The following is a 26,239-nucleotide window of genomic DNA, read 5'->3' on the forward strand; positions in this document are numbered from 1 at the left end:
GTCTAGTCAGCATGCAAATATTTTTTTTGCTTGACAGAAAATTTTGAGGAAAAAAATAATAAAATAAAAACAGGTATGGCTGTAAAAGGTCAGGTGTCCAAATACTTGTGGAATTGAAGTGTACGTTTATTAAAAATAAATAAATAAATCAAAATATAAAAAAGCTGCACTATAAAATTTGGCTTACTAGACTAAATTTAGATGAAGAAAAGAATTAATACACAACAGTCAGTTTGTTTGTATTTATTTACAATTTAAAAAACCATGATGGAGAAAATGGTAATGCGTATGAAACATGACATACATGTAATGCGTACTGGAACATCGTTAGTGGTTATGGCTTTAATAGAAAAAAAATAGAACTGCCAAAAAATATCGAACTCGTCACTGATCGTGTGTTAAATCTGTGCTTCTTTATACACTGTATACAGAGTCATACTCGTTCGTTTATTGGATTATACCATAACCGACTATACATTTTTACTTCTTATAGAAATGATCATTAGGATAAAAAAAAATACCAGTGTTACAAAATACTGTTGAGTCGGCGCTTGTGTTACGAAAGAGAATATCCATTTACTTTCGTATAAAACGTAAGCGTGTTAAAATAAGCTCCTCTGTACGTAGAAAACACAAGTGTTTTTTTTTTTTTTTATGCTGTCAGACCGAAAGCGTTTCCGGTGTCTACAGAAGCCTACAAAACCAGATGATGAAGTTGGACGATAATCACTCAACCAATTCCGACAGTATTTCTTCAGGTGTCAGTGTCTGTGCTTTTAAAAATAAATAAATAAATCTTTGAAGGTATCTTTGGTCAACATTTCGCTCCTCATCACAACACAAGGCACATGATTGAAGAACGCTTGCAGGACTCTACGATTCGCAGGAGCTTTAAAATTAACTTCATGCACATCTAATCAGACATAATCACTATCAATAGGCTGATATACAGATGTGAAACCACAGCTGCTAGAGCCAAGATGAATCGTCATATACATCAGGGTCAATCTCACAGACCGAATAAAACCAGTCTCAAAACACTACGATCTTACAGCGAACTTACCAGCTAAACCCCTAGAGGGAGCTCTTTACCAGGTTATACACCGATCAGGCTTAACATCATGACCACCTGTCTAATATTGTCGGTCCCCCCTTTTGCTGCCAAAACAGTCGTGACCAATCGAGCATTAGCAGCATGAACGTCTTCAGCGTTTTGAGCTACAGGAGCTCGTCTGTTGGATCGGATCACACGGACCAGCCTTCGCTCCGCACGTGCATCAATGAGCCTCGGACACCCACGACCCTGTTGCTGGTTCACCACGGTTCCTTCCTTGGACCATTTTTGATAGATACTGACCAGACCGGGAACATCCCACAAGATTCAATTTTGGAGATGCTCTGACCCAGACGTCTAGACATCACAATTAGTTAAACTCACTCAAATCCTGACGCTCGTCCATTTTTTCTGCTTCTAACATCAACTTTGAGGACAAAATGTTCCCTTGCTGCCTCATAAATCCCACCCACTAGCAGGTGCCATGATGAAGAGATACCCAGTGTGTTTTTTTTCAATTACTCACTGGTCATTATGTTATAATGTAGTAACGTAATGCCTGGTTGGTGTAAAGCTTTAAAGTACCCGGGACCAGAAATGGGATCCTGTGGTTCAGGGGTGTCCAATTTTTGCCACAAAGGGCCGGTGTGGGTGCAGGGTTTCATTCCAACCACACAAGTCCACACCAAATTCTCTCTGTTTGAATATAAAGATTTTCATTTTTAATTGCGTGGCCTTTGATAAGGGGAATGAAACCCTGCACCCACACGACCCCTTTGTGGAAAAGATTGGACACCACTGGTGTAGGCAATGGTATTTTTTTTTTTAACTCTGAATATATTCATTACTTTAAAAGAATATAATTGCAATCAATAAAAAAAAAAAAAAGGCAAGATTTTACACTCATTAATGATAAATGATGAGAAGGTGTACATGTTGCATGGCCCCCTCTGATATAACAGAATGAAGTGTCAGATTGTCCCTGATGTCACAGGACACGTGAGTCTTCTGTTAGTGTCGATCATTCTGAACGAAATTATTACGTATTAAATCACGGTCAACTTCATCAAACAAAAACGTGTCTCTTCATTCCAGACTTGTCATTTATACCTATTAATAAAAAGACAGGTTTCTGGACAATAGAGAACCTGAAATCTAGACCACACTGCATTAAACATCGCTTTAGATTCATTTATAGTGGTTCTTGTCCAACTTGGTTCATCTCCATGTTTAAAAACAAGCAAACATGGCTCACATAGTGAGACACGAAGAGTCGTCGATACACCTCATCAGGCTGATTTCCGCCTCGTCTGAGCTCGGGCAATGCCAGCATTGCAGCACAGTTCAGCTCGTTCAATCTGCGTTTGCAGAAAAATGTGCACACGTGGAGCAGTAGTGGTGTTTAACTCAAACCCCAAACCCTTGATGGACTCGGTCGCCTCGTCCTCGGTAGAGTTTGTGTCACGGCGTGGCCGGTTTGTGCAGGATGCCCTGCAGGTCCTCGGGAAGCGAGAGGATTATGGAGTCGATGTGGGTTTGAAGTTTGGCCAGCGTTCCTGCTCCAACCGGCAGCTTCTCTCGCTCAGCCTGCGTCTGGAAAACAGGAATCAGATTATGGCAAAAGCTCGGTTTGTTTAAGGCGGAGGACAAAAACATGCATTGAAGTGAAAAAAAAAAAAATGATGAAAATACCAACCAGTTTATCTTTCAGCTTGAGAACAAGATCTACAGTCTCCACTTCAGTGTGTTTTTGAATGCGCTGTTGGAGATCCTGAGACAGAGATTTACACGAGCTCAGAGATAACAGATCTTCAAAAAGTGTGTTACATGTGATCGGTTCTTACCTCTTCGCAAAGCGCCTCGAGATGCAGGGCCTCCAGCTTCTGAATCATCTCTTTCCTGCGGTTTCTGAACCAGCCGTCGAAGTTGGGAGACTTGAGGAATTGTCTGCGGTTTAGGCACCGGGGGGGAAAAGATGCAGAACAAAAGAACATTTCGGATTATTTGCCACGACGTCGTTTGATTTGGTCAAGAAAAAAGTGTTTAAGAGAATCAACTTCGTTATATAAAGATATGGGGAGGTTTTACTATAATATTTTTGTTATATAACGATAAGGGGATTTGTGGTTTTACTATAATATTTACAAACAACATGCTTTGGCAAGTCTTTGGCATTTAAACATAGCAAAGAGAAATTAACATAAGGGCATGCACATGATGCCTAATAAAATTTATTACTAATATATATATATATATATTTCTCTTAAAAGGTGAAAATCCTGACAGCTCTGCATATTGAGGAAGTGAATGAATTTAAACAGTTAAGAAGATCATATCTTCAGAAAATGTTATTATTTATTGTAATTACCGTAATTTCCGGACTATTAAACGCACCCAAATATAAGACCCACCCACTGAATTTAACAAAGATTTTTATTTTGAACATAAATAAGCCGCACCTGTCTATAAGCCGCACCTGTCTATAAGCCGCACCTGTCTATAAGCCGCACCTGTCTATAAGCCGCACCTGTCTATAAGCCGCACCTGTCTATAAGCCGCACCTGTCTATAAGCCGCACCTGTCTATAAGCCGCATGTCTACACTGAAACTAATAAACTTTACACAGGCTTTAATGAAAGACAGTGTCTGTTACACGGCTTGTATCTAAACAGTAGCCTACCAAGAAAGTCATTGTTCACCGTCTTCCTCCTTCCTTACACAACAATTTCTCTCGGGAGTTTATCTTTTGGCATCGTCGTGCGTTTAAAAATTCGTGCTAATTTAATCAATTACTTAATTTAATCAATATAATAAAAAAAGCATTTAGCATTCATTTAATCTATTTTATTTTTAAATTTTTTATTTAATTTTATTTAAATTGTAAACTGTTGATGTTCACAAATGTTAATATCTCCTGCTACAGAGCTCTGAACTCAAAAAGTACATATGAACCTTATAGTCGAGTGTCTACAAGCTTTGTGCAAAAAGAGTGTGTATATTTAGATGCAAAAACACAACCAAATGCAATAAGGTCCCTGAACTGTGTGTATTTAAAGGCTTTACTTCCACCTTGGCTTGTAGGTATAAATAACTAAATAAATAAATGTACCTATAAAGACCAATCCAGTCCCCTTTGAGCCGAGATGTGAGCTGAGGTCCGGCCTTTTCCAGCGTCTTCATAAACTCCTCCTGTACAAAAGGCTTGAGATGAGGAGGACTCTGAGATGAGATGGGGGGGAAAAAAGAAAACAAAAATAAGAATGCGTACGAGATAGGAAGAGAAATAACAGCAAGAGTTAAAAGTATGTAGAAGCATTTCTAATAACTCCAACTGAGCTCCAAAACTCTCATAGATTCATAATTAGACTAATCATTTAATTGACAACAACTTGAGTATAAATGTACATTCGTATAAGTATGTAGTTCGTCCCCTTTTCGTTATAATGATACTGTGCACTCAAGAGGGAGCACGGACTCTTTAAATGTTTGCAAAACCTGACGGTCCTCTTCAGATTTGATCCATCAAAGTGTTGTCTGTACTTCAACATTAACATTATTAACATACTTTAATATAAATCACAATCAGTGTGTCAAATAAATTGTAAACTAAACTTAAATTCAGCAGAATGAGCAGGAAGTTACTATGATCTCATAACTAATTCAACCACCAGAGGGCGCCTACTCCCAAACCTGGTACTACAGAACAGCTTGTACTCTTTCGAGCTCCAACACACCCACTTCAAACACAGTATAGGTTGCTAATTAGATCCTGATTTCAATCAGGTGTGTTAGAGCCCTGAACTGTTTAGAGTAGTGCGTTCCAACGAGGTATATTAATTTGAGACACTGAGAACCAGGTTTTGGATCAACACTTATCTAAAACCTGGCACATTCAATAGAAGACATCAGGCAGGAGTCAAATCTGACCTTTGTACGACGCAGGTGATGGATAACATCACAAAATATTCAGATAATGATGTTTCAAAATTCTAATACCCGTCTGTTTCCAATTTGAAAGAACCGAATCCCGGATTTTCAGACCATACTCATCACAACACAATTGAGAAAAGTGCAAAGCAAAAAAAAAAACAACCAAAAAAACATGTATATGCATATAAATATATATACATACACAAATCAGGCATAACATTGTGAGTCTAATATTGTGTTGGTCCACCCTTTGCTGCCCAAACAGCCCTGACGCGTCAAGCATCAACAGCATGAACCTCTTCAGAGTTTGGAGCTACAGGAGCTCGTCTGTTGTATCGGACCTCACGTGCCAGCCTTCACTTCACGTGCATCAATGATCCTCGGCCGCCCACGACCCTGTCGCCGGTTCACCACTGTTTCTTCCTTGGAGCACTTTTGATAGACACTGACCACTGCAGACCAGGAACATCCCACAAGAGCTGCAGTTTTGGAGATGCTCTGACCCAGACGTCTAGACGCCACAATTTGTCAAAGTCACTTAAATCCTAACGCTTAATAATACCCCACCTAAAAACAGGTGCCATGATGAAGAGATCATCAGTGTTTTTTTACTTAACCTGCGTGTGTGTGTGTGTGTGTGTGTGTGTAATGTAATAAATATATATATCTTACTTTCCAGGCAGAGATACTTTTCTGTAAAGGCATGAGGCTGGCCACGTAGCGCTCCTACAACATTAACGAACACACATTCACAGATCAGTAAGCAACATTTTATTTCACTACACAAAATCTAATAGTAAATTTGTAGCTAAATGACCAGACTTTTGCATTTTTACTGTTTTATAGGGAAATTCTCACCCAGCCTTTTTTTCCCACCACTTCTATTCACAGCTGCATGACAAATCACCTGTCGTACACACCCTACAGATCCCCTTCATCCTTACTACAGGTCTCCCTCATCACATCAATCAAATCTACTCCTAGTCAGCAAAAATACATCCGTACCTAAGGATGTTTTCTTCCAGGTAGAAAGGGGAAAACAAGGCTCATGTGATGTGATTACAGGTGAGCTGTAGATTAAAAGGAGGAAGGGTGAACTAGCAGGTAATGACTGATGATTCTCACCTGTGATCACAGTGTGTTTGTGTCTGTGAGAGAGAATGGCATGAAGCAGAGAAAGAGAGAGACTAAGAGAGAAAGGAAGAAAAGTGACAGAGAGGGGGCTGACAGAGGTTACACATAAAACACCCCCCCCCCCATGTGTCAGAGTGAGAGTTTGGAAAGTGTTGAGGCGAAAGCACTAAAATATCAAGATGGTGTTTATTTTTGGACTTTCTGTTGAAGGGGTGCAAACACACTGAAAAGTGCAAGTAGGAGAAATAAAGTGAGCCTGAAGCTCTGTCAGAAAGCACCACATTCTCCTGAGGTTTCTTCTATTCACTTGCCCACATTCACTCACTCTCACACTCACACTCACACACACACACACACACACACACACACACACACACACACACACACAAATCTACAGAAACCATAACGATGCTGTATATCATATCATTTTCATTAATAAAGAATAAAACGTTAATCGTGTTGTGTTATGGAGGAACTAAGGTGCATATAGGGGTGTGTGGCCTCATTAAATTCAAGATAAATTGCACTAAATTTGGTTGTTTTAACCCAAATAATCCTGCAAGATTTTTTCCAACTGTATTTGAATATATTCCTGTTTATTGGCTAACCTGCAATTTTGTAAATTCCCAGTTTATTCCAATTAATTCACGTTAATTCCCATACATATTTTCCCGTTAATTCCCATGGAAAGTTTTCAGTCTGGAAATTCCCTTATTTTCAAATCAATCATTTGGCATCTTGTGCGATTTCTCACCAAGGGAATGATGAAGCTCTGCGTCAGTTCCAGGAAATACCGACGCAAAATGGCATTCTGGGCCTCGGATGGACGTTTCTGCTGAACTCCCTGAGAACAATTACAGACATGAAGCGATATTTGAGCAGCTCAAATGAGGCGACGTGTGACGTGATGGTGTTTGCATACCTTCTGGAGCTGCTTAATGATGTCGTCATCTTTGTTCAGAAAAGGCTTGTATGCAGTGTATACACCTGTTCATGCAAAACGAGACTGTTATTTCATTATGTAGCGCATTCGAGATGGTTTCGAAGGAAAGGCGGCAGAGTCGCGTGTTCACCTGGTTTGGAATCCAGAGTTTTCAGATTCTTTAATTTCTTCACCTTCATCTGCTTGGCCATTTCTGCTTGCGGGGAAATGGGGAAAAAAAAAAAAAAAAATTTCTGAGCCACGTTGTTATTTGTAGAATTGACAGATACAAGCTACCATGTGTTTTTCAGCCACTTGGATTCCATAATATCTTCTAGGGTTATCGATTTAACATGATCATAGATTATATACTATATGGACAAAAGTATAGAGACACCTGACTTTTCCAGTTATATGTGGATTTTCTAAAATCTGCTACCACAAAATCCGAGGAACCGAATTGAACAATGTGTTTAACTAGGAGACTCAAACCAGCTGCATGGAATTATGCTTCACGTGTGTTGAAGTGGAAGATCTTGAGTGGCCTACTATAGAGCTCTGACCACAAACCCTACTGGGATAAATTTTGATTGCTTGAATCGTTTTAAAATCTAGTGGAACATTTTCCACTAGCAAATTGGGACTAAATGTGAAATGGGATGTTCAAAAAGCACATGAATTTCATGGGCAGAAATCCACAGATCTTTGTCTATATGGTATATCTGATATATATATATTTTTTAGATGTTGGTCATGTATTTAAACGTAAACTTAGTACCTCAGCAGCACTTAATTTCTCTTCTCTGGCTCAGTTCGTGCCATTAGTTTCATAGCAAAAAAAATGCTACAACCCACAAAACCCCACAGATTTATACTTATACTTCCTGTCACATAGACCCAGATAAAGAACAACTCGCTCAGACGCTCTCAGATCAGTGAGCTGTGTTCACCACACCAAGGTGGAAAGAGAGGAGTATCAGTCTAAGTATCAGTCACCATTTCTCTCTCACACACATATATACACCATATTTCCAAAAGTATTGGGTCACATGGTCATAAGAATGTGATTTTTCAGCATCGCATTCCACTTAGTCCAAATTTCCTCTTATAATTCACTCCACTCTTCTGGGAAGGTGATTCACTCGATTTTGGAGTGTGCTTATGGATATGTGTGTTCATCAGCTTTGTGGTGACGGTTTGGAAAAGAACCACATATAGCAGGAAAGGTCAGGTGACCCAATACTTTTGGCAACATAGTAGAAATGTAGTATATATAACTATATATAAAACATGCTGTACATTTATGAGCACTTGTCAATTTGCACAGTTGCCACTATTTGCACTTCTGGAAGATGCTTTTGTTGCTGTGTACCTTCACTATACAATGAGAGTTTTTACTCTCTTTCCATCTATCCATCCATCCATCCATCTACAAGTGGTCAGTAATTGAATTAGACAACTTCATAATCCAATCCGAAGGACACGACGCATGCTAAACCAAGTGAATCGATTATTTTTTCACGCATAACCTTAACCTAAACTATAAACATTTACCTGTTTGCTTCATGTCTCCAATGCGGATAATGTGAGGCCAGTGCTGAAGTGTTTTGGCGAAGAAAGGATTCGTTACTCCCAGGATGACAGACGGCCTGAGAACAAATGTAAAAATGTACAAATGTAAAACACGCTGCTGCAGAGTGATTGTGAGTCTAATGTCAGTTCTACATATAGTTAAGACATAAGCAATCGAAGCACCATGATTTAATTCCTTTACAGTAAGTATAATAAATGGACTATATAACAGGGTTTTTAAGTCAAATTTAAGACTTTTTTTTAAGACCATTAAGAATTAAATTTAAGAGTTATCACATCATTAAAAACACACACACACACACACACACACACACACACAAATACATTGTTAGCAACTATAAAATATTTTAATTTTTGTTTTATATTAACGTAATGTCCGGACTATTAAGCGCACCCAAATATAAGCCACACCCACTGAATTTTACAAATAAATAAATAAATATATAATAATAATAATAACAATTAATTAAGTTTCCTTTTAATGGCTAAACTGCAATATTGTAAATTCCCAGTTTATTCACATTAAATCCCAAGTTTCCAGTCTTTAAAAATGGCAGAATTTTGCAACCCTACCAAAAGAGTGGAGTAGATCAATGGGATAAAATAAATGTAAAATTCCAGGCTTTAGTGAATAGAGGCTTTGTAAATAAATGTTACACTGATTCAGTTAACTCTAATATCAGTCACAAGGCTTGCGATCACAGTGACGAGGTCTCACTGTTAGCGCAGAACTGTTCCAGAAAGAAAATGAGTCAATCCTGAGCAGCAAGGACAGGACATGCTGCAGCTTTGTCAACAGTACCAAATAAACGTAAACAAATCCAAGAAGAAAACAAAAAAAAAAAAACTAGCAAGCCACAACCCATAGCCTGGTTCTTTTCTGCAGTTTAGATCAAATGCTCCGGTTGTGGAACCCCTAAGAGTGTAACGGAGGTGTGAAGAAGGGTAAGGGGCACTCACGGAGCTTGGGTTCGGGTCGTGTACTCCTTGAACTCGCTGTCATGGATGGTGAAGTAGGGCCGGAAGTCGCTGCAGTACCGTAGTGGAGCGATACAGCTAATAATGACAAAAGGTCACACTGTAACTGGCTCTCACAGTGGAGACTCCTTCCAAAAATTTACATAACCATCTTACAGAAAATGTCACCAAATGTCATCAGAAGATCATTATTATTATAATAATGACATCAGTACAACCAGATGCATATTTAAGAGTGTTTCCGTGAAGCAGCCAAGATTATGATATATATCTAGTAGAATATTAGACTGTGTTAATATCAATAGATAGATACACTATATCGCCAAAAGTATTGGGTCACCTGGTCATTAATACAGTATGTGATTTTTGAGCATTGCATTCCACATTTAGTCCCAATTCGCTCTTATAATTCCCTCCACTCTTCTGGGAAGATGTTCCACTAGATTTTGGAATGTGCTAATGCACATTTGTGTTCATCAGCTACAAAGGTGTTACAAAATGCAGGTACTGATGCAGGTGAGGAGACCTGGGGTGCAGTCAGCATTCCAATTCATCCCAAAGGTGTTTAGTAGGGATGAGATCAGAGCTCTATAGCAGTCCACTCAAGATCTTCCTCACCAAAGCATGTAAACCAGATCTTCAAGGAGCTCATATAGCAGGACCACATATAGCAGGAAAGGTCAGGTGACCCAATACTTTTGGAAACACAGTGAGTATGGATGGATGTGAGAGTGTGAGAGGATGGATGGATGGATGGATGGATGGATGGATGGATGGTCGGACGGACGGACGGACGGATCATTAACTGCATAATGATTACTGGCATTAAAATGAGAAAATCTATTCTGTCCAACAGAATCAACACAAATGCAATATCGATTAGAGATGTTTCTTGCGTGCTGATGTCTGTACCTACAGCACATCCATATCATCTTACTGCACCCAAGACCATAGAACACCACTGAATATCAAATGTATTATTCATCTCCCGCTCACCTGACTAACGCCAGTACCGTGTCCGACGACTCCGCCGGCGACGGTGCCATTACGACGAGCGCTTCCCCGAGCAACACCAGCTCCCACAACATCTGGATATGAAAGAACACGGGGTAGAAACACCTGCGGCACAAACGAGGGAATCGTCCGGTCAGGAAATGCGTTCCTTACGCATCTTTACATCATCGTGAAAGTTTGTTATAAAAATACGGCACATTTAGACGTGATGGCTGACAACTAAATTAGGGAGGAAAAAAACAACAAAACACACGTTACAATAAAATTATACTTTATATTATAATAATTATAATATGAATATTATAATTTATATTTTTATATATTAATAATTATAATATGAATATTATATTGCACATGACCTCAGGTTCTAAAGATCATCTTGTATGAGAAGAAAATCCAGTTTATATCTAGTTTAATTTTTCAGGGTGCACAAATCGCATTTTTTTTTTTGTCCATGGGAATTTTTTTTTTTTATATTATTATTGTTCAAAAATTAAAACCTCATACCTTTAAGGTGACCTCAAAGTTGATGTGTTAGAAGCAGGTAAAATAGGCGAGTGTAAGGATTTGAGCGAGTGTGACATGGGCCAATGCTGTTGATGCTCGACGGGTCAGGACTGTTTTGGCAGCAAAGGGGGACCAACACAATATTATGCAGATGGTCCTAATGTTATGTCTGATCAGTATATTTATATAAAATGATTGCATCATGTACATATGTTAGTCCTTTTTTCCAGCACGTGGGAACATCCAACATGGCAGGAAAGAAACCATGAACAGATGGAAATCAGCCTTGAAGAACACAGACCACCAAGTGCCTCTCCACTCCTGCCCTTCTGCCTTCACATCTGTGTATTAATCACATCCGACACTTACAATTCCCACCCAGTTCTCTTTCACATTTCAGAGGAGGGAAAGAAAAAAAAGCACTGGATTAAAAGAGCACTAAGGATGTACCTCAAGCTGGTGTCGGATATTGTGCCATTTTAAATTGGGGTGATTTACAGCTCTGCGCAGGTTGGCTTTTGCGTCCAGATCTTTTTAAAATGACAGCTGGTGCAGATATTTCAAGTGCGCATGCAGGACAGACTAAATCCTCCCCTGCTGATCAAGCTCAGAGTCAGAGTGCATTAAATGGTGATGCCGGTCGAGAGTACTGCATGAGACATTTAATTACAGGATAGATATAAAGCAAAATGGAGGCGAGATTTCTTCAGTATACTGAGATACCCAGGGGAAATTCTTTCCACAGCCTGGGTCCATAAAGGTCTTCTTTTCATCTTGAGAGATAATAGGAGGAGTTAACTTGCACTACATGCACAAAGGGATACTTTGGAATAAAGGATCTTTAGTAAACCCTTTTGCTGTTTAACTGCTCTTTAATGGGAATCACCTTGATGGGGTGACATGCAGCAGAAGAACAAATGCAAAAAGACTATGCCCATGTGGAGAAAGTGTGGGTTCCGGTTGTTAAATCAACTGTCTAGACGTCCATTTTTTTCCCCCCGGGTTGTTTTAACACCATCCTCTCCTAGTAACACATCATCATACATTCCTGACTTGCATGTGTTCGATTCAATACATTTTTATTTGTATAGCGCTTTTAACAATAGAGCGCTAACGAGGGTGTATAAATGAGTTTATACGTTTAGTGCTTATAAGTTTTGTTCCTTATAATTTCAAGTTTACGGTTCACTTTGGTTTGTCTAATAAGAAGACATCACACACGTTTAATAGAAATATGTATAAAATAAATGTATTCTGCAAGGATTTTAAAAGGCATCTAGTAGCTAATAAAATCCACGACCTGTAAGATTACCCAGGATAACTCACATATACAACAACAAGCCATCTCTCTCTCTCTCTCTCTCTCTCTCTCTCTCTCTCTCTCTCTCTCTCTCTCTCTCTCTCTCTCTCTCTCCCTCTCCCTCCCTCCCTCCCTCCCTCCCTCCCTCCCTCCAGAGGTATCACAGCAACCAAATACAAGCAGTGTGTAAACACTGCAGTCAAGGACACACCGACATCTGTACTTTCAACAATTACCACAAGATGGCAGTGTCAGCAATTTCCCATAAACCCTTATGTGTGTTAATCACTATTACTGTAAAAAAAACCAGGCAGGAGAGACAACATAGCTATTATATGAATAAAAGATATAAATCCTGAGGTGATGGTCATGTTCCAGTATAAATACACAGGAGAATAGCATTACCTAAACAGGTCCACTTCATGGATTGTAGGAAGTACGACAGACACAAGACTGTCGCTCTGCAAAAAAGGGGCACATTCGATAGTTAAACATCAAAATGCAGAGAAGCGGAGCATCGGGACATGCAGTTCTCACTGACGTTCGTCTTACCGAGGTGGACTGCACAAGCTGTGAGGTTCCCGGCTTGTCATAACACGTCGGTATACGCAGCTGAGAAGAAAGAGAGAGAGAAAAAAAAAAAAGTGTTAATGAATTCCTGGGCAGCAATAAGTCATCGGAGACAGAACTAAAAGCGAGCGAAGCTGTTACCTTCATGACGACGCCCATGATCGGGAGAGACAAGATTTTTCCTGGATATGGTGTCGGCCAGCGGTCGACATCATTGCAAGCTAAAGAGGCGATAAATAAATGAAGATTTGTAAAGAATCTTGAATGTGTTACGCTGACTGTTTAATCGAATGATATTTTCTAGAAGTAAAGCCAAAAGCACAGGTGGAGAACACAAAAGATTTCAACCTGTTGATAATAAATAACATTTATATGATTTCATTGAATATGCAATCATTCAAATATCCCTGATATATGAGAAAACTTAAACCTGATTCGAAAACTCAAATTTGATTTTCACACTATACGGGAGAACGTTTGTGAACACCTGACCGTAACATCCCATTCATCATTTTGTCCCTGTTTGCTGTTCAGATAAGCTCCACTCTTCAGGGAGGATGTTCCACTAGATTTTAGAATGTGTAGATATGTGCACATTCAGCCAAAGGTGTGTTCGTAAAGTCAGGTACTGATGTAGGTCGAGGAGACCTGGGGGTGCAGGCAGTGTTTATCCCAATAGGGTTGATTTCAGAGCTCTATAGCAGTTGATCTTCCACTCCAAACCATGTACACACCATATCCTCATGGAGCTCCCTTTGTTTACAGAAACATTGTCATGGTGGAACAGGTTTGGGTCTCTTAGTTCAAGTGGAGGGAGAATTTCATGCCACCACATCCAAGGACATTGTATACAATGTTGTGCCTCCAACTCTGAGGTAAAAGTTTGGGGAAGAACCACAAATGGCTGGAAAATGTATGTGTCCAAATACTTTTGCCCATGTAGCTGAAGAATTTTTGCCTTTTTGGTCCAAAAAAAAATACATGGTACTTCATCCTCAAAAGAAATGTCACCCCTATTAATATCAAAGAACAACACAGTGAACACTAAGGCTATTAAATTCCTGAATTCCCCTGAATGCATGTCTCTAAAAATACCATCATTTTTAATTCTTTCTCCCAGAGCAGCTAAAGCAGAATCATGAAGTCTAAAATGAAGGCTTTTCTGACGTTAAATTCTTCCATGCTGTACTCACCAGCTTCTAAACATGGCTCCTGTTTCTCGAAATATTCAGGGGCAATGAGCTTCAGAAGAGAGTGGAAGAAGGTGACGTAGGGGAGCTTGCTGATGAGAACCAGAGACTGGTGTACACACACATAAACAAAAGATTAAACACTAAATTCTTATCCTGTGCACTGAATACTAACCAAAATTACACTTTGCTAACAATCTAGCAACACGTGAAGATAATTGTTTTTGAATACTTGAGATATATATATATATATATATATCTAATAACACAAACAATACATTTTACATAAATATAGTAGATGTGATTTAGCAGACTCTAAATAGAGAATTCAGAGGTAGTTGACTAGAGATTAAAGCATTAGACTTTGGATCCGGTGGAATGAAATTTATGAACGTGGATTGTTCAATTGAAACACAATTTGGACAAAAGTTTGTGGACACCTGACCACAAGATTTTTAAGCACTGTTTAAACATCCCATTCCACATTGAGTCCTCATTCACCATCACAATAACCTCCACTCTTCTGGGAAGATGTTCCACTACATTTTGTAGTGTACTTGTGGAGATTCATTCAGCTACGATGGTGTTAGTAAAGTCAGGTACTGATGTAGGTGAGGTGAGGAGGCCTGGGGTGCAGTCAGTGATCCAATTCATCCAAAGGTGCTTAATACGGTTGAAGACGGGGCTCAATAGCAGGTCACTCAAGATCTTCCACTCCAAGCCATGAAAACCATATCTTAATGGAGCTGGCTTTGTGCACAGAGGCATTTTAGTGCTAGAACAGGTTTGGCTCTCCTAGTTGAAGTGTAGAAAAAATTTTTTATGCTAACGCTTCCAAAGACATCCTGTTTAATTGTGTGCCTTCAACTCTGAGGTAAAAGTTTGAGAAAGAACCACATATGGCTGGGAAAAAAAAACAGGTGTCCCAATACTTTTGTCCACAGTGTATTTCTATCAGGTATGACGCTTTGCAAGATGAACTTCATGAGAGTGAAGCATAGATACGAGGTCACATGTAAGAGCACTTCTCTTCTGTGCATTGAGACATACCCACTAGAGGCCTACATGTTACTCGTAGGGGATTTTTAATGACTGTGTGCTTTCAGGTCAGCCGTCAATCCTCTTTCTATTAAAGTTAGACTGTTAGAAGGTTCTCCATAAAACTTCATTTCTGGCCACTCACAGGAAATATAGCAAATTAAAAATTTAAAAAATTCTTCACGAAAACTGCGAATCATATTGAAGATAAGGAACGAGCATTTTGCCTTTTATGAAGACCCTCATGAAAATTCCAGTGGCTGCAGATTTTTTATTGCACTTCCACTACCACGGCAACGTTACATAACCTCTACTTGCACAGTAGCGCTCTCGTTGTGTGAAAGATAATTACGATTGTACCACAAGAATGACTCATACTACTGAAAAGAGAAAGAGATTCGAAAGCCCTGAGTGCTCCCTTGTGCCTCTGCGCTGCTTTTTTATTTATTTATTTTTTTTACCACGTGAATGACTTTGATTAGCAGTAGATTAGAAGCGCTCCTAAGCCGGGTCGCCTTAATTAACATGACTGACGGTGATGAGAGGCGGGGACGCGGTGGAGCTCGTGAGAGACGTTAAGACTCGCTTTACTCTGCAGTCGCACTGTGGATCTTGGCATGAGGCGGGGGAACTGATTCTCAAGGGATAGAAGGGCAAAACTTAGGTTAAATCTGCAACTCAAAAGGAAGCCTAAAGGATTATAGTGAAAAGACAGAGTAGTCTGGGGTGTGTGCTAGATGCCTAATGAGTCGTTTGGTCTCGTGCTAAGATGAACTATATGATATTCTACGACTGACTAAACGATTTTAAACAACTCGAATGGACACACTGTTCGGTTCTTTTGTACGAGTCGTTTTATTCTGTATGTTACATTAATAGATGCCTCGTATACAGCAAGTCATATCGTCTAGAATTCCATGCACACGATGTAAAATCAGCTCACCTTCTGAAAGTAGCCCCTCTTTAGCGTTTTATCCCGGACTTGTCTGAAGTACACATAACCGTAGAAATGCCCCTGATCTCTCTAAAAGACACAAAAAAAACAGTTGCATTCTGTAATCATTAGACTGTTAGAGCTCATAGTGTACAACAGTAATATTCAAACACATGGCAAATCTTCTGCAGATGTTATATATCCATACACAACTCCCTAATAAATAAAAATTCGTTTTAGCGTCAGTGATTTTAGTAACGCACGATTAACGCAGCGTGCATTTCTGTTCGACCGCTTTTATTAAAAAATATTAATAAATATAATGGGGTGAAATTAAAACCTGCAACGCAACACTTGTTTATTCCCGACATCCTTGCTTGACTAAAAATTCTATAAATACTATTTCAATTCTAAAAAAATTATAAACTTTTTTTTTATATCATTAAACATTTGTTTTACTGATGTGCCAAGTCTCAAATCAAGCTCCAAAATCCGCCATGATTCTTCTTCTTCATCTTTATTGGCAGTTCGCATATAAATAGAGCATTACCACCATCTACTGTGTTAATAGATCAGAGACTTGCAGTATATATATACGACCCAAAATAAATAAATAAATAAAGATACAGCATGATGCACACATCCGGCAAATAAAACCGTCCGTGTGGAAACATAGGAAAAGTTCTATTTGGTGTCCTGATGATTTACGGAATTTATAACACCATAATTAATTCCTAAAAAAAAAATATTTGATTGACAACGCTAATACATATATATTTATTCATATATATATATATGAATAAATATATATCGGCTGAAGAATATTCCTTCTGAAGATTCCCAACCTTGAGGCAAACCGGTGCGTCTCTGTCGAAGTGATCCAGAAAACACCCGAGCGAGGACTTCCTGCCCGCCGCCTGCCGGAAACGGAAGCAGAACTGTGTGTCCCCTAAGCAGCCTGTGAATAAAAAGTGGAAACAGGAAGCACATAAAGTCACCAGTTATAAACCGTTTGGGATGCTTCAGGAATATTTGATGCTTCATTTTTAATAGGAAAGGAGCAGTTGGCTGTGAAGATTATAAAGTATAACGGTGCCTGTAAAGAAACGTATCCAGTGAATGTGGTTCTTCTCCAAACTATGGAAGTCCCGCAATTGTATGGACGTCATGGCATTAAATTTTGCCTTCGCTTGTACTAGGAGACCCAAACCTGTTCCAGCATGACAATGCTCCTGTGCATAAAGCCAGCTCCAACATGTGGTGTACATAGTTTGAAGCTCTGACCTCAACCCTACTAAATACCTGAAAATTAGAACACTGACTTCACCTCAGACCCACTCACCTCACCTACATAATTGAAACCTGATTTTACTAACACCCTTGTTGCTGAATGAACACAAATCTTCACAAGCACACTCCAAAATCTAGTGGAACATCTTTCCAGATGAGTGGAGGTTATTATAATGGTGAATGGGGATTAATGTGGAATGAGAAGCTCAAAAAGTGGTCAGGTGTCCACAAACTTCTTTCCAAATTAAGAAAACGTTGTAAAAAAATAATTGAAAATAGCAGTGACTTTCTTTCAGGGTCCATTTGTGAAACAAGGGAATCCCCATGGGGTTGCGACCCCTAGTTCGACGTTTTATTTACCTCAGATCACTATGTAAGTCTCAATACTAAATAGCTCCCTTTCAACTACATATAATATATTACACTACTGCAAATATAACAGTCGGACCTGCAATGCGTGACATTCAAATTGAGGAAACACCTACGTCTTATATTGAAATGTGTTTCTGCTCTTAAATATGTAAATGTGTCCTTTGCATTGAACGTGATTCCTCACCCTCTACACGAACATGTACACCAGCAAATTGAGTCTTCAGCTCAGCTTTAAAGCCGTGCCAGACAGCACCGTGTAGATCAGAGCAGCGTGAACGGACTCCCTGCCCTTCCTACATTCCAGTCCCGGAGATGATCAAGAAGCAAGAATTGGAACAGGATGCGTTTTGGCGATGGTGAAAGTTAAACAAAGGAACCTGGTCCTACGTAAGCGCTCGGCATTCTGTGGGTGGAGATGTTGGAGAAAGGCTTATTCTGATTATGAGCTGTGGGGAGTGACCTTCTGACTGTGTGTGTGTGTGTGTGACTCTGTTCAGGGAAGTCAAACAGCGACCTATGACAGATGGATTACCTCATCTTTCTAGAGAACTCTATAAATATTTGACGCAGTGCTTATACATATATAGAGCAACCTTATTCAACCGTTTTCCAAATAAACCCCATCCACTTATTTACATAAAAGATCATCATTCCATTTCTTTTTTCTCCACTTAAAAGATAAATTGAGTACTTTTTTGTTGGAGCGATCGTAAAGACTCACCTGAGTACAACATTCCCTTAGCACACACGATCTAAACTCAGCATGTATACACAGACCTGGTTTTTTTGCTTACTTTATCCAACGTAAAATTCATTTCGGTATAAATAGCACCCAGAGCTCTGAAGTGAAACTGAAATTACATTCAAATAGCAATCATTTTTCAGCAGGCTGAACAAACCCCAATCCATTATCATAAAAAACACTGCTGATCTGAATAAAGTAATGCTTCACTTCAGTCTTCACTCTAGAGGAGTCTCCTCGATAGCCCCACTGGCGGGTGAACTCGAATGGCATGGCCACCCACATTATGCAAACATTTCCATCTATTTACAATATCTGGGTTTCATCAAAAACAGCATGCCAGCGCCAGAGCCAATGTGTTTCAGCGTGTATTTCCAGGCCCACACGGACCGCCACTGGTTCTTCAGACCTTCGTCATTGCGAGACTGGACTGCTGCAACTCTATGACTTGTTCGTCCACACCATCTTATTTCTACTGCCTTCCTGTAGACATCCGCATCAGATTTTACTCACTGATGCTTATATACAATGGCAAGAAATAGAACAGAACCCGTAAAACTCCCAACATATGATAAGATTCGACTGTGCCTTCTGAACATCTCATTCCACGTTTGGTCTCCATTCACCCTTAAATTAACCTCCACTCGTCTGGGATTTTGGAGGGTCATTCAGACACTAAGCTGTTAGTAAAGTCAGGTAGTGAGGTGAAGAGGCCTGGGGTGCAGTCAGCTGTATGAAATGCTAACGCATCCAGAGACATACTATACAATTGTGTGCCTCCAACTTGGTGCTTACAGTTTGAGGGCATCTGACATTTCCAGCCATATGTGGTTCTTCCCCAAACTGTTACCACAAAGTTGGAGGAAGACAATTGGACAGAATGTCTTTGGATTTTGTTAATTAGAACATTTTCACTTGAACTAGAAAACCCAAACCAGCATTAAAATGCTCCTGTGCACAAAGTCAGCTTCATGAAGATACATGAGTTGGAGTGGAAGATCTCCCGCTATAGAGCTCTGATCTCAACCCCAGTGAGCACCTTTAGGATAAATGTGAACGCTGACTGCACCCCAGGCCTCCTCACCTCACCCTACCTCAGTACCTGCATTTACTAACACCCTTGTGACTAAATGAATCTCCACAAACACACCCCAAAATCTAGTGGAACATCTTCCCAGAAGAGTGGAGCTCAGCAAATTTGGATTGGGATTAAATGTGGAATGGGATGTTCAAAAAGCACACAAATCTTATGGTCAGAGACTATGGTCTCTTCATTGAGACATCGGAGTAAAAAGTTAGCCAATCATATAATGGGTTTTGCTCTGGAAATTCTTGACTAATTTAGTCACTTTCACTACACAAAGCAGAGAACAGCAAAAGGAACGAGCATCCTTCCATCCACAATTTTAACAACGCAACATATGAGTAGCCCAAATTAGTTGGGAAGCCCCGAATGCAACCAAATGACTCATGAGATCACCCAGACCAATCGCATAGCTGGTGCGGTACAACGGTAAAAAGATTTTTTCTCGTTTCCCCTCTCACAACTAGTTCCCATTTACTGCTCGACTTTAAAAAGTGGAACAAGACCTTTTAATTGTGGTTTCAGCATGTACGGTCATATACTCTAATAAAATGTGTACGGATACGTAAAGAAAAACAAACCTGGTTCGGAAACAAGAAGTAAAGAACAAGCAATCATTTCACACAATCTCTCTCTCACACACACACACCCACACACACACACGTCTGCTCTGTTTTATTCCTCCATCAAGCGTAAAATGCTCTGAATAGGAAGAAGGGCATGGACGAGAACGCTCGGTCATCGTATTTCAGTAAGACGACGCTCTGATCGATGCGGCGCTGCCGAGATGGAGGTGAGCCAGATGCTCCGCTTCACGACGTCCGATCGTAAGGAGCCTCCAGTCACTATACAAATACACCAGCATCGGCTGAATCGTGTGTGTTTAATCGCTTATTAAGAGCTCATTTCACACTCCTGCTGTATAAACACCAACATCCTGTCCATTTCAAAAACATGGCCTTTTTTTGATGCAATGAAAATTTTTTTATGATTCTTCTTCTTTATAACGTTTAATGCTTTTTATCAGTCATATTTTAAAAGTGCGCATATTTGAACAAATTTGGTGCAAATCTCAATCCAGATCTAATTAAAAAATAAATAAATAAATAAACTGACTGGATCAATAAAACATCCACAAATTCCAAAAAAAAAAAAAAAAAAAAAAAAAGTTGTGACTGTAAAATGTAAATAACAACAACATAAAATGAGATGTGGCCTTGTGAACCGCCAGCTAACAAGCCGGATGGTCCCTCTCCTCTTTAGTCCGGAGGAGAGGATTTGCTTGTTTTGAATCAAAAATCTAATTTAGATTCATCCGTCCTCAGTAAATTTTTAACGAGCTCAGAGAGGATGGTGGCGTTTTTCTGGACCATGTTCACGCATACCTTTATCTTTGCATGAAAGAGATTTAACCTGCATGTGTTCACAGATGTCTGGAGGTGTTAATGAGTGTATGAGGTGACTTCCATTACAGAATCATGACTGTTTTAAAAGCAGTGGCACCTGAGAGTTAGAAAATCACAGCCATCTGATATTGGTTTTCCCTCCTTGTTCCTTGTGCAGAGATTTCTTCAGATTCTTTGAAACTTTTAATGATATTAGGAACTGTTAATGATAAGATATTAAACAGTTTGCAATTTTATGTTAAAGAACATTATGATGAAATTGTTCCACAATTGGTAGACAGTTTTTCACAGATTTGGTGAAGCTCTGCCCATCTTTAATTCTGAGAGACTTTGCCCCTCTAAGACACACTATTTATACCCAATCATCTAACTGACTTCTCAATTAACCTGATTAGTTGCAAAATGTTTTTCCAACTGTTTAATTTTAATAAATGACTTTTATTACTTGCTGCATCTTTCTGAGATTACGACACACACACACACACACACACACACTGTTCTCATTTTCAGGTTTGGAGACTTGAAGTCATGACGAGAGCTTTTTCTCTTAACCATTACGTTCCCGGATCCACACATGAATGTTCAGGGCTCTAAGAATGATTTCAGTGTGCACGGTTTACATCATTTCAGGTCTGGCCAACAAGCCACTTCCTGTAATGAGCCGTCAGCGGGTTGATCTCATCGATCTGGCCGTGTAAATGCCAGTGAGGAAAGCGGGACTGGCATGAGATGTGCTTCAAGGAAGTGCCTTAAAAACTGGCTTATCTGCTGCTCTGTATAGCAATCAATGAATTCCAGAGATGACCAAGCAGCACTGATGCAGGTAGTGGAAATCTTTTGGACTTGGTTACGAGCAGTAATCAGAACTGGTGTGTTTGGTGTTTGTGAAGTTGGATCTGTTTAGTTTCAAGCCACGTTTATATTAAATTGTTTTAACGATGCTACAGCGAGTGGAATGGATGCCGGACTGGTTAATCGCTGACCTTGTGAAGGATGTGACACAGGAGTACATGCTTCCAGAGTGCATGGCCACACGGAGGCGGGTATAACTAACCTATGCCATGTCCATACTAATACGGTTCCGTCCGAAAACGCATATTTTTCTCTCCGCTTTGACCTTCCATCCACACCGAGACGGCGCTTTCGTTCGAAGAAAATGCAGCTTTTTGGAAATGCTCCGTTTTTGCGGTGGGCCGTGAAAAAGCCGCAGTTCGAATCAGCTTATGTTTCGCTCATGCGCAGTACAGAGACACGTTTCGGTGTGGATGAGCAGCGTATGGGGAAACAACTGTTTTTTGAATTTATCCGTATTAGCGTAGCCGTAGCTTAAAAAATGTGCCGGGAAATTGTTATAAGCGGAAGTGGTCCTTTTATGAAAAACAAATACCCTGCAAAATTAAAAATCAATAAAATAGAAAATATTTATTTTAAATGGGAACGTTTTTATTCCCTCCGTGTGGCCCTGTACCGGGTCAGTGTTTTGGGACCTTTTATAGACGTTACATGTATATAATGGACAATAATATTTGGAACAGTCCCAGAAAGTGGAAAAGAATTACTGTTAATAAACAATATGTAGGAATGGAGATGTTGCTGAAATGATCTATTATTGAAATACGCTGGAGTAGTGAACGATTCTGTGTGTGTGTGTGTGTGTGTGTGTGTACATGGCCTTCAATACAGTAACAACCAATCCTGATACGTGACAAATGTAACTAGACTGGATTGTGTAACCTGTAATTTGCACTAAGAACACCCTGCTCGATGACGTATACTGAAGCACAGATAACACTCATACACAACAGCCAGCTGTAGATACAAAATTCAACACACTTACCCGAGTTAGAATCTGGAAATGATAAGTAGCAGATGCTCATTTTCTGAAATGGGGAGAGAGAAAAAAATCCGGAAAATAAGAGAAATTATTTATAAGAGAAAAAAAAAAAAAAAACAATATGAAGAAAAGCTAAATCGAACAAACAGGAAATGCCTCCTACCTCTTTCTCTGTAAGTTTTGAATGGTGAGGGTATATAACCTACAAAACAATGACAAAATTATAATTACTCATTTACTAAACTAACCTGATTATTAAATGCATTAAGGAATATCATACAATACTTTTATAATTTACTGATTACTTCACCAGAGGCCAGAATGTCAATACACCTGACCATAAGATCTTATGTGCCTTTTGAACATCCCGTCCCACGTCTGCTCCTATAATAACCATCACTTTTCTGGGAAGATGATTTGCCAGATTTTGCAGTGTGCTTGTGGAGATTTGTTGTCATTCAGCTGTCATTCAGATTGATGTATTTGAGGTGAGGAGGCCTGGGGGTGCATCCTTCAGATTTCCAATTCATCCTAAAGGTGTTTAGATCAGAGCTCTATAGCAGGAGATCTTCCACTGCAACACTTTGAAAGCTTCATGTCACCCAGGAACATGTTTGTGTCTCCAAGTTCATGTGAAGGATACTGAAAGATACCACATCTAAAAAGCCTATACACTTGTGTCTCTCCAACTCGGTGATAACAGTATGGAGAAAAAGCACATACGCCTTGAGAAGTCAGGTGTCCAAATACTTGTCTTTATAGTGGATATAAACAAACTTAAGATCAGTAAGAAATAAAGGTTGTGTTATGTTACATATTACCAATAATAATAATAATAATGCAATGCTTTACATTAGCTTTTTGAGAAGAGACAAAATGTTTGCAGGCTCCTGTGAAAGTTCTGATGATGCACACAAGCCCTTTAGAACAGTGAATCATGAGGAACAGTGAACATTGAACATGTACATCTCAACCAAGTGTCAATGCTGAATGTTTAATGACACTGAGCTCAGCCAAGGAAACATTTTCAAGGTGTCAAAACACCTACACATTCAGCAATTACACTGAGAGAAAAGGGGATTAGAGAGAGAGAGAGAGAGAGAGAGACATACCATTCTGAGAGCGACAGAGAAACACACACCGATAGACAAAAAAATGGTCTAAAACACTCACATCTAGACAAACCCATAGACAGAGAGAGACACAGACATCAATAGACAGAGACGGTCACATATATACACAGACAGAAGACATATAGGAAGAATGGCATGGGTTTTAAAAAAAAGGACAGATCGAAAGAGAATGACAAACGTGCACAGAGAGATAAAAAAAAAGGCGGAAACAAAAGATGATGAGATAAGATAGAATAGTGAAAAGGTAAGCAGAAAGCCAAAAAGCTAAACAAATAAAGAGGCAGACCGGAAAAAGGACAGACAGACAGACAGACAGACAGACAGACAGACAGACAGACAGAAAGACAAGTCCACAGATAAACATAGAGACGAACATGGAGACAGAACAAGCAGCCAGCCAAACAAAACAGATCGACAGATATACAATTATATTAAGAGACAGAAAGCCATATAGACAGACAGAAAGAGAGATAAAAAGGCAGATGGACAGAGAAGCAAACATACAAAAAGACAGACAGAAGAGCAGATAGACATAAAAGACAAACATATTGACATATAGACAGACAAAGGCAGAAAGACAAGAATAAACATACAGTGAAATCACTCTCACACTCACACACACACACACACACACACACACACACACACACACACACACACACACACACACGGAAAGGCTGAAGTTAATTAGTCCTATTAATTATAATGAAGTGTATAAAGCAGAATAAGATTAGTAAATGAGCTGTAAAGGGTTTATTCTCTGTAGAACCTACAGCTCGAGCTGCTTAAAGTAGACATCCGTTATGCTATGCTATGCTATGCTAAGCTAAGCTAAGCTAGGATCCCCAGTCAGTATTGGTTCAGGCTGTTAGAGACAGAGCTTGCGGGTCAGGCCGCGGACCGAACACAGGATCAATGGACCAAAGCAGATATAAACAACCCGCGCTGTACCCCGGACCCGCTCACCTCCACGGCCTGACCGAGCTCCAGGTCGAAGCCCACCACGCAGATACAGTGCAGCCAGGCAGAGAAGCGGTCCCAAGGCAGGAGCAGCTGTTCGGGTTCCCCGTCCCCAGGCCCGTCAGCGGGCATTTCCTCCGCCGGGGAGATGCTCAAACAGTCCCCGTCGTGCGTTGCCTCGGCCTCCTCGGTTTGCTCCGCTATTTCCTCGGACCCCTGCGAGGCCATCCTCGAACACAAGCGGCTCTCGGATCCGGTCGCTGAGCGTCACCTCAGGCTGCGCTAAGCTAAGCCGAGATCGGAGCAGCGCGGAGTTTACGCTACCAAACCAAAGCCGCATTCCGGACCGCCGCTACGCTCCTGACGTACAGCACCGCCGGGTATATGTTCATACTTCCGGGTTATTCCTGTTCCACGGAAACGGAAATAACATAGCTGGAATCGCGATATAATAATAATAATAATAATAATAATAATAATAATAATAATAATAAAAAGAATACTTTATATATGTTTATTAATATTATTATTTTTTAAACATATGGCTCAGGGACTGTTAATTAAAATATATACAATACATATTAAAAATAATAAGTTTATATGAATGAATAATATATTCATATAATATTTGTGCCTGTTTACAATAAGGTTTTCTTTAGATTCCTAACATGGCATATTAAAAAGTTTTTCCCATTTCATTAAGAAAGACAGCAAGATTATATTTACAGTTATGTCTGCTCTATCTTATGCTGTGTTGTTCTCTGGATAGGGAAAAAGAATGAGGAGTAAATAATCCACCTTGGTCACATTTATTACACCTGCACCTGATTTCTAATGCACCTTCACAGGTGAAGATCAAATCTAAAAGGCTAAGAAAATTTACAGTAAAATAAAACATATATTCCAAAAGCTATATAGCTAAGTGAGATATGTGAGATAAATAAAGCAGATAATAAGGCACACTATGCTTTTGTTCTTAAACTCTCCTTATACCGAACTTCACAATCAACAAAGGTTACCTATACGTCCTGAGCTTGTTGCACAAATGACTGCTATTTTTCATGTAACAGATTTCAGAGGAAATAGAAACTCTGACAGACAATGTAAGAATGTTAGCAACGCCATATGTAGTGTATTTATAATGGTGCAATGATGTATATGTCAAATTGAATTCCTGTACCTGACATACTGGCAAATAAAGTTATTCTGAAATCTTTTCATTTATAAATACTTGCGCAAGCACACTAAGAGTGT

General features: G+C 39.6%; 1 protein-coding gene across 1 annotated transcript; it reads right to left on the minus strand.

Annotated features, from left to right (window-relative positions):
- Window positions 1-228: 228 nt before the first annotated feature.
- dennd6a (DENN/MADD domain containing 6A) lies at window positions 229-25,386 on the minus strand. The gene is made up of 20 exons (XM_083534473.1): window positions 24,992-25,386; window positions 23,056-23,094; window positions 22,896-22,938; window positions 17,010-17,122; window positions 16,174-16,254; window positions 14,196-14,301; window positions 13,144-13,223; window positions 12,985-13,044; window positions 12,838-12,893; window positions 10,608-10,730; window positions 9,594-9,689; window positions 8,595-8,689; window positions 7,192-7,254; window positions 7,041-7,105; window positions 6,873-6,962; window positions 5,657-5,710; window positions 4,164-4,273; window positions 2,899-3,001; window positions 2,751-2,825; window positions 229-2,647 (listed from the first exon to the last, which is right to left on the minus strand). Exons 1-20 carry the CDS (start codon window positions 25,211-25,213, stop codon window positions 2,516-2,518), a joined length of 1,806 nt encoding a protein of 601 aa, XP_083390599.1. The 5' UTR covers window positions 25,214-25,386; the 3' UTR covers window positions 229-2,515.
- Between the last annotated feature and the right edge of the window lie 853 nt (window positions 25,387-26,239).

The sequence above is a fragment of the Silurus aristotelis genome (genome assembly GCF_946808225.1).
Source record: "Silurus aristotelis genome assembly, chromosome: 28".
NCBI classification, from domain to species: Eukaryota; Metazoa; Chordata; class Actinopteri; order Siluriformes; family Siluridae; genus Silurus; species Silurus aristotelis.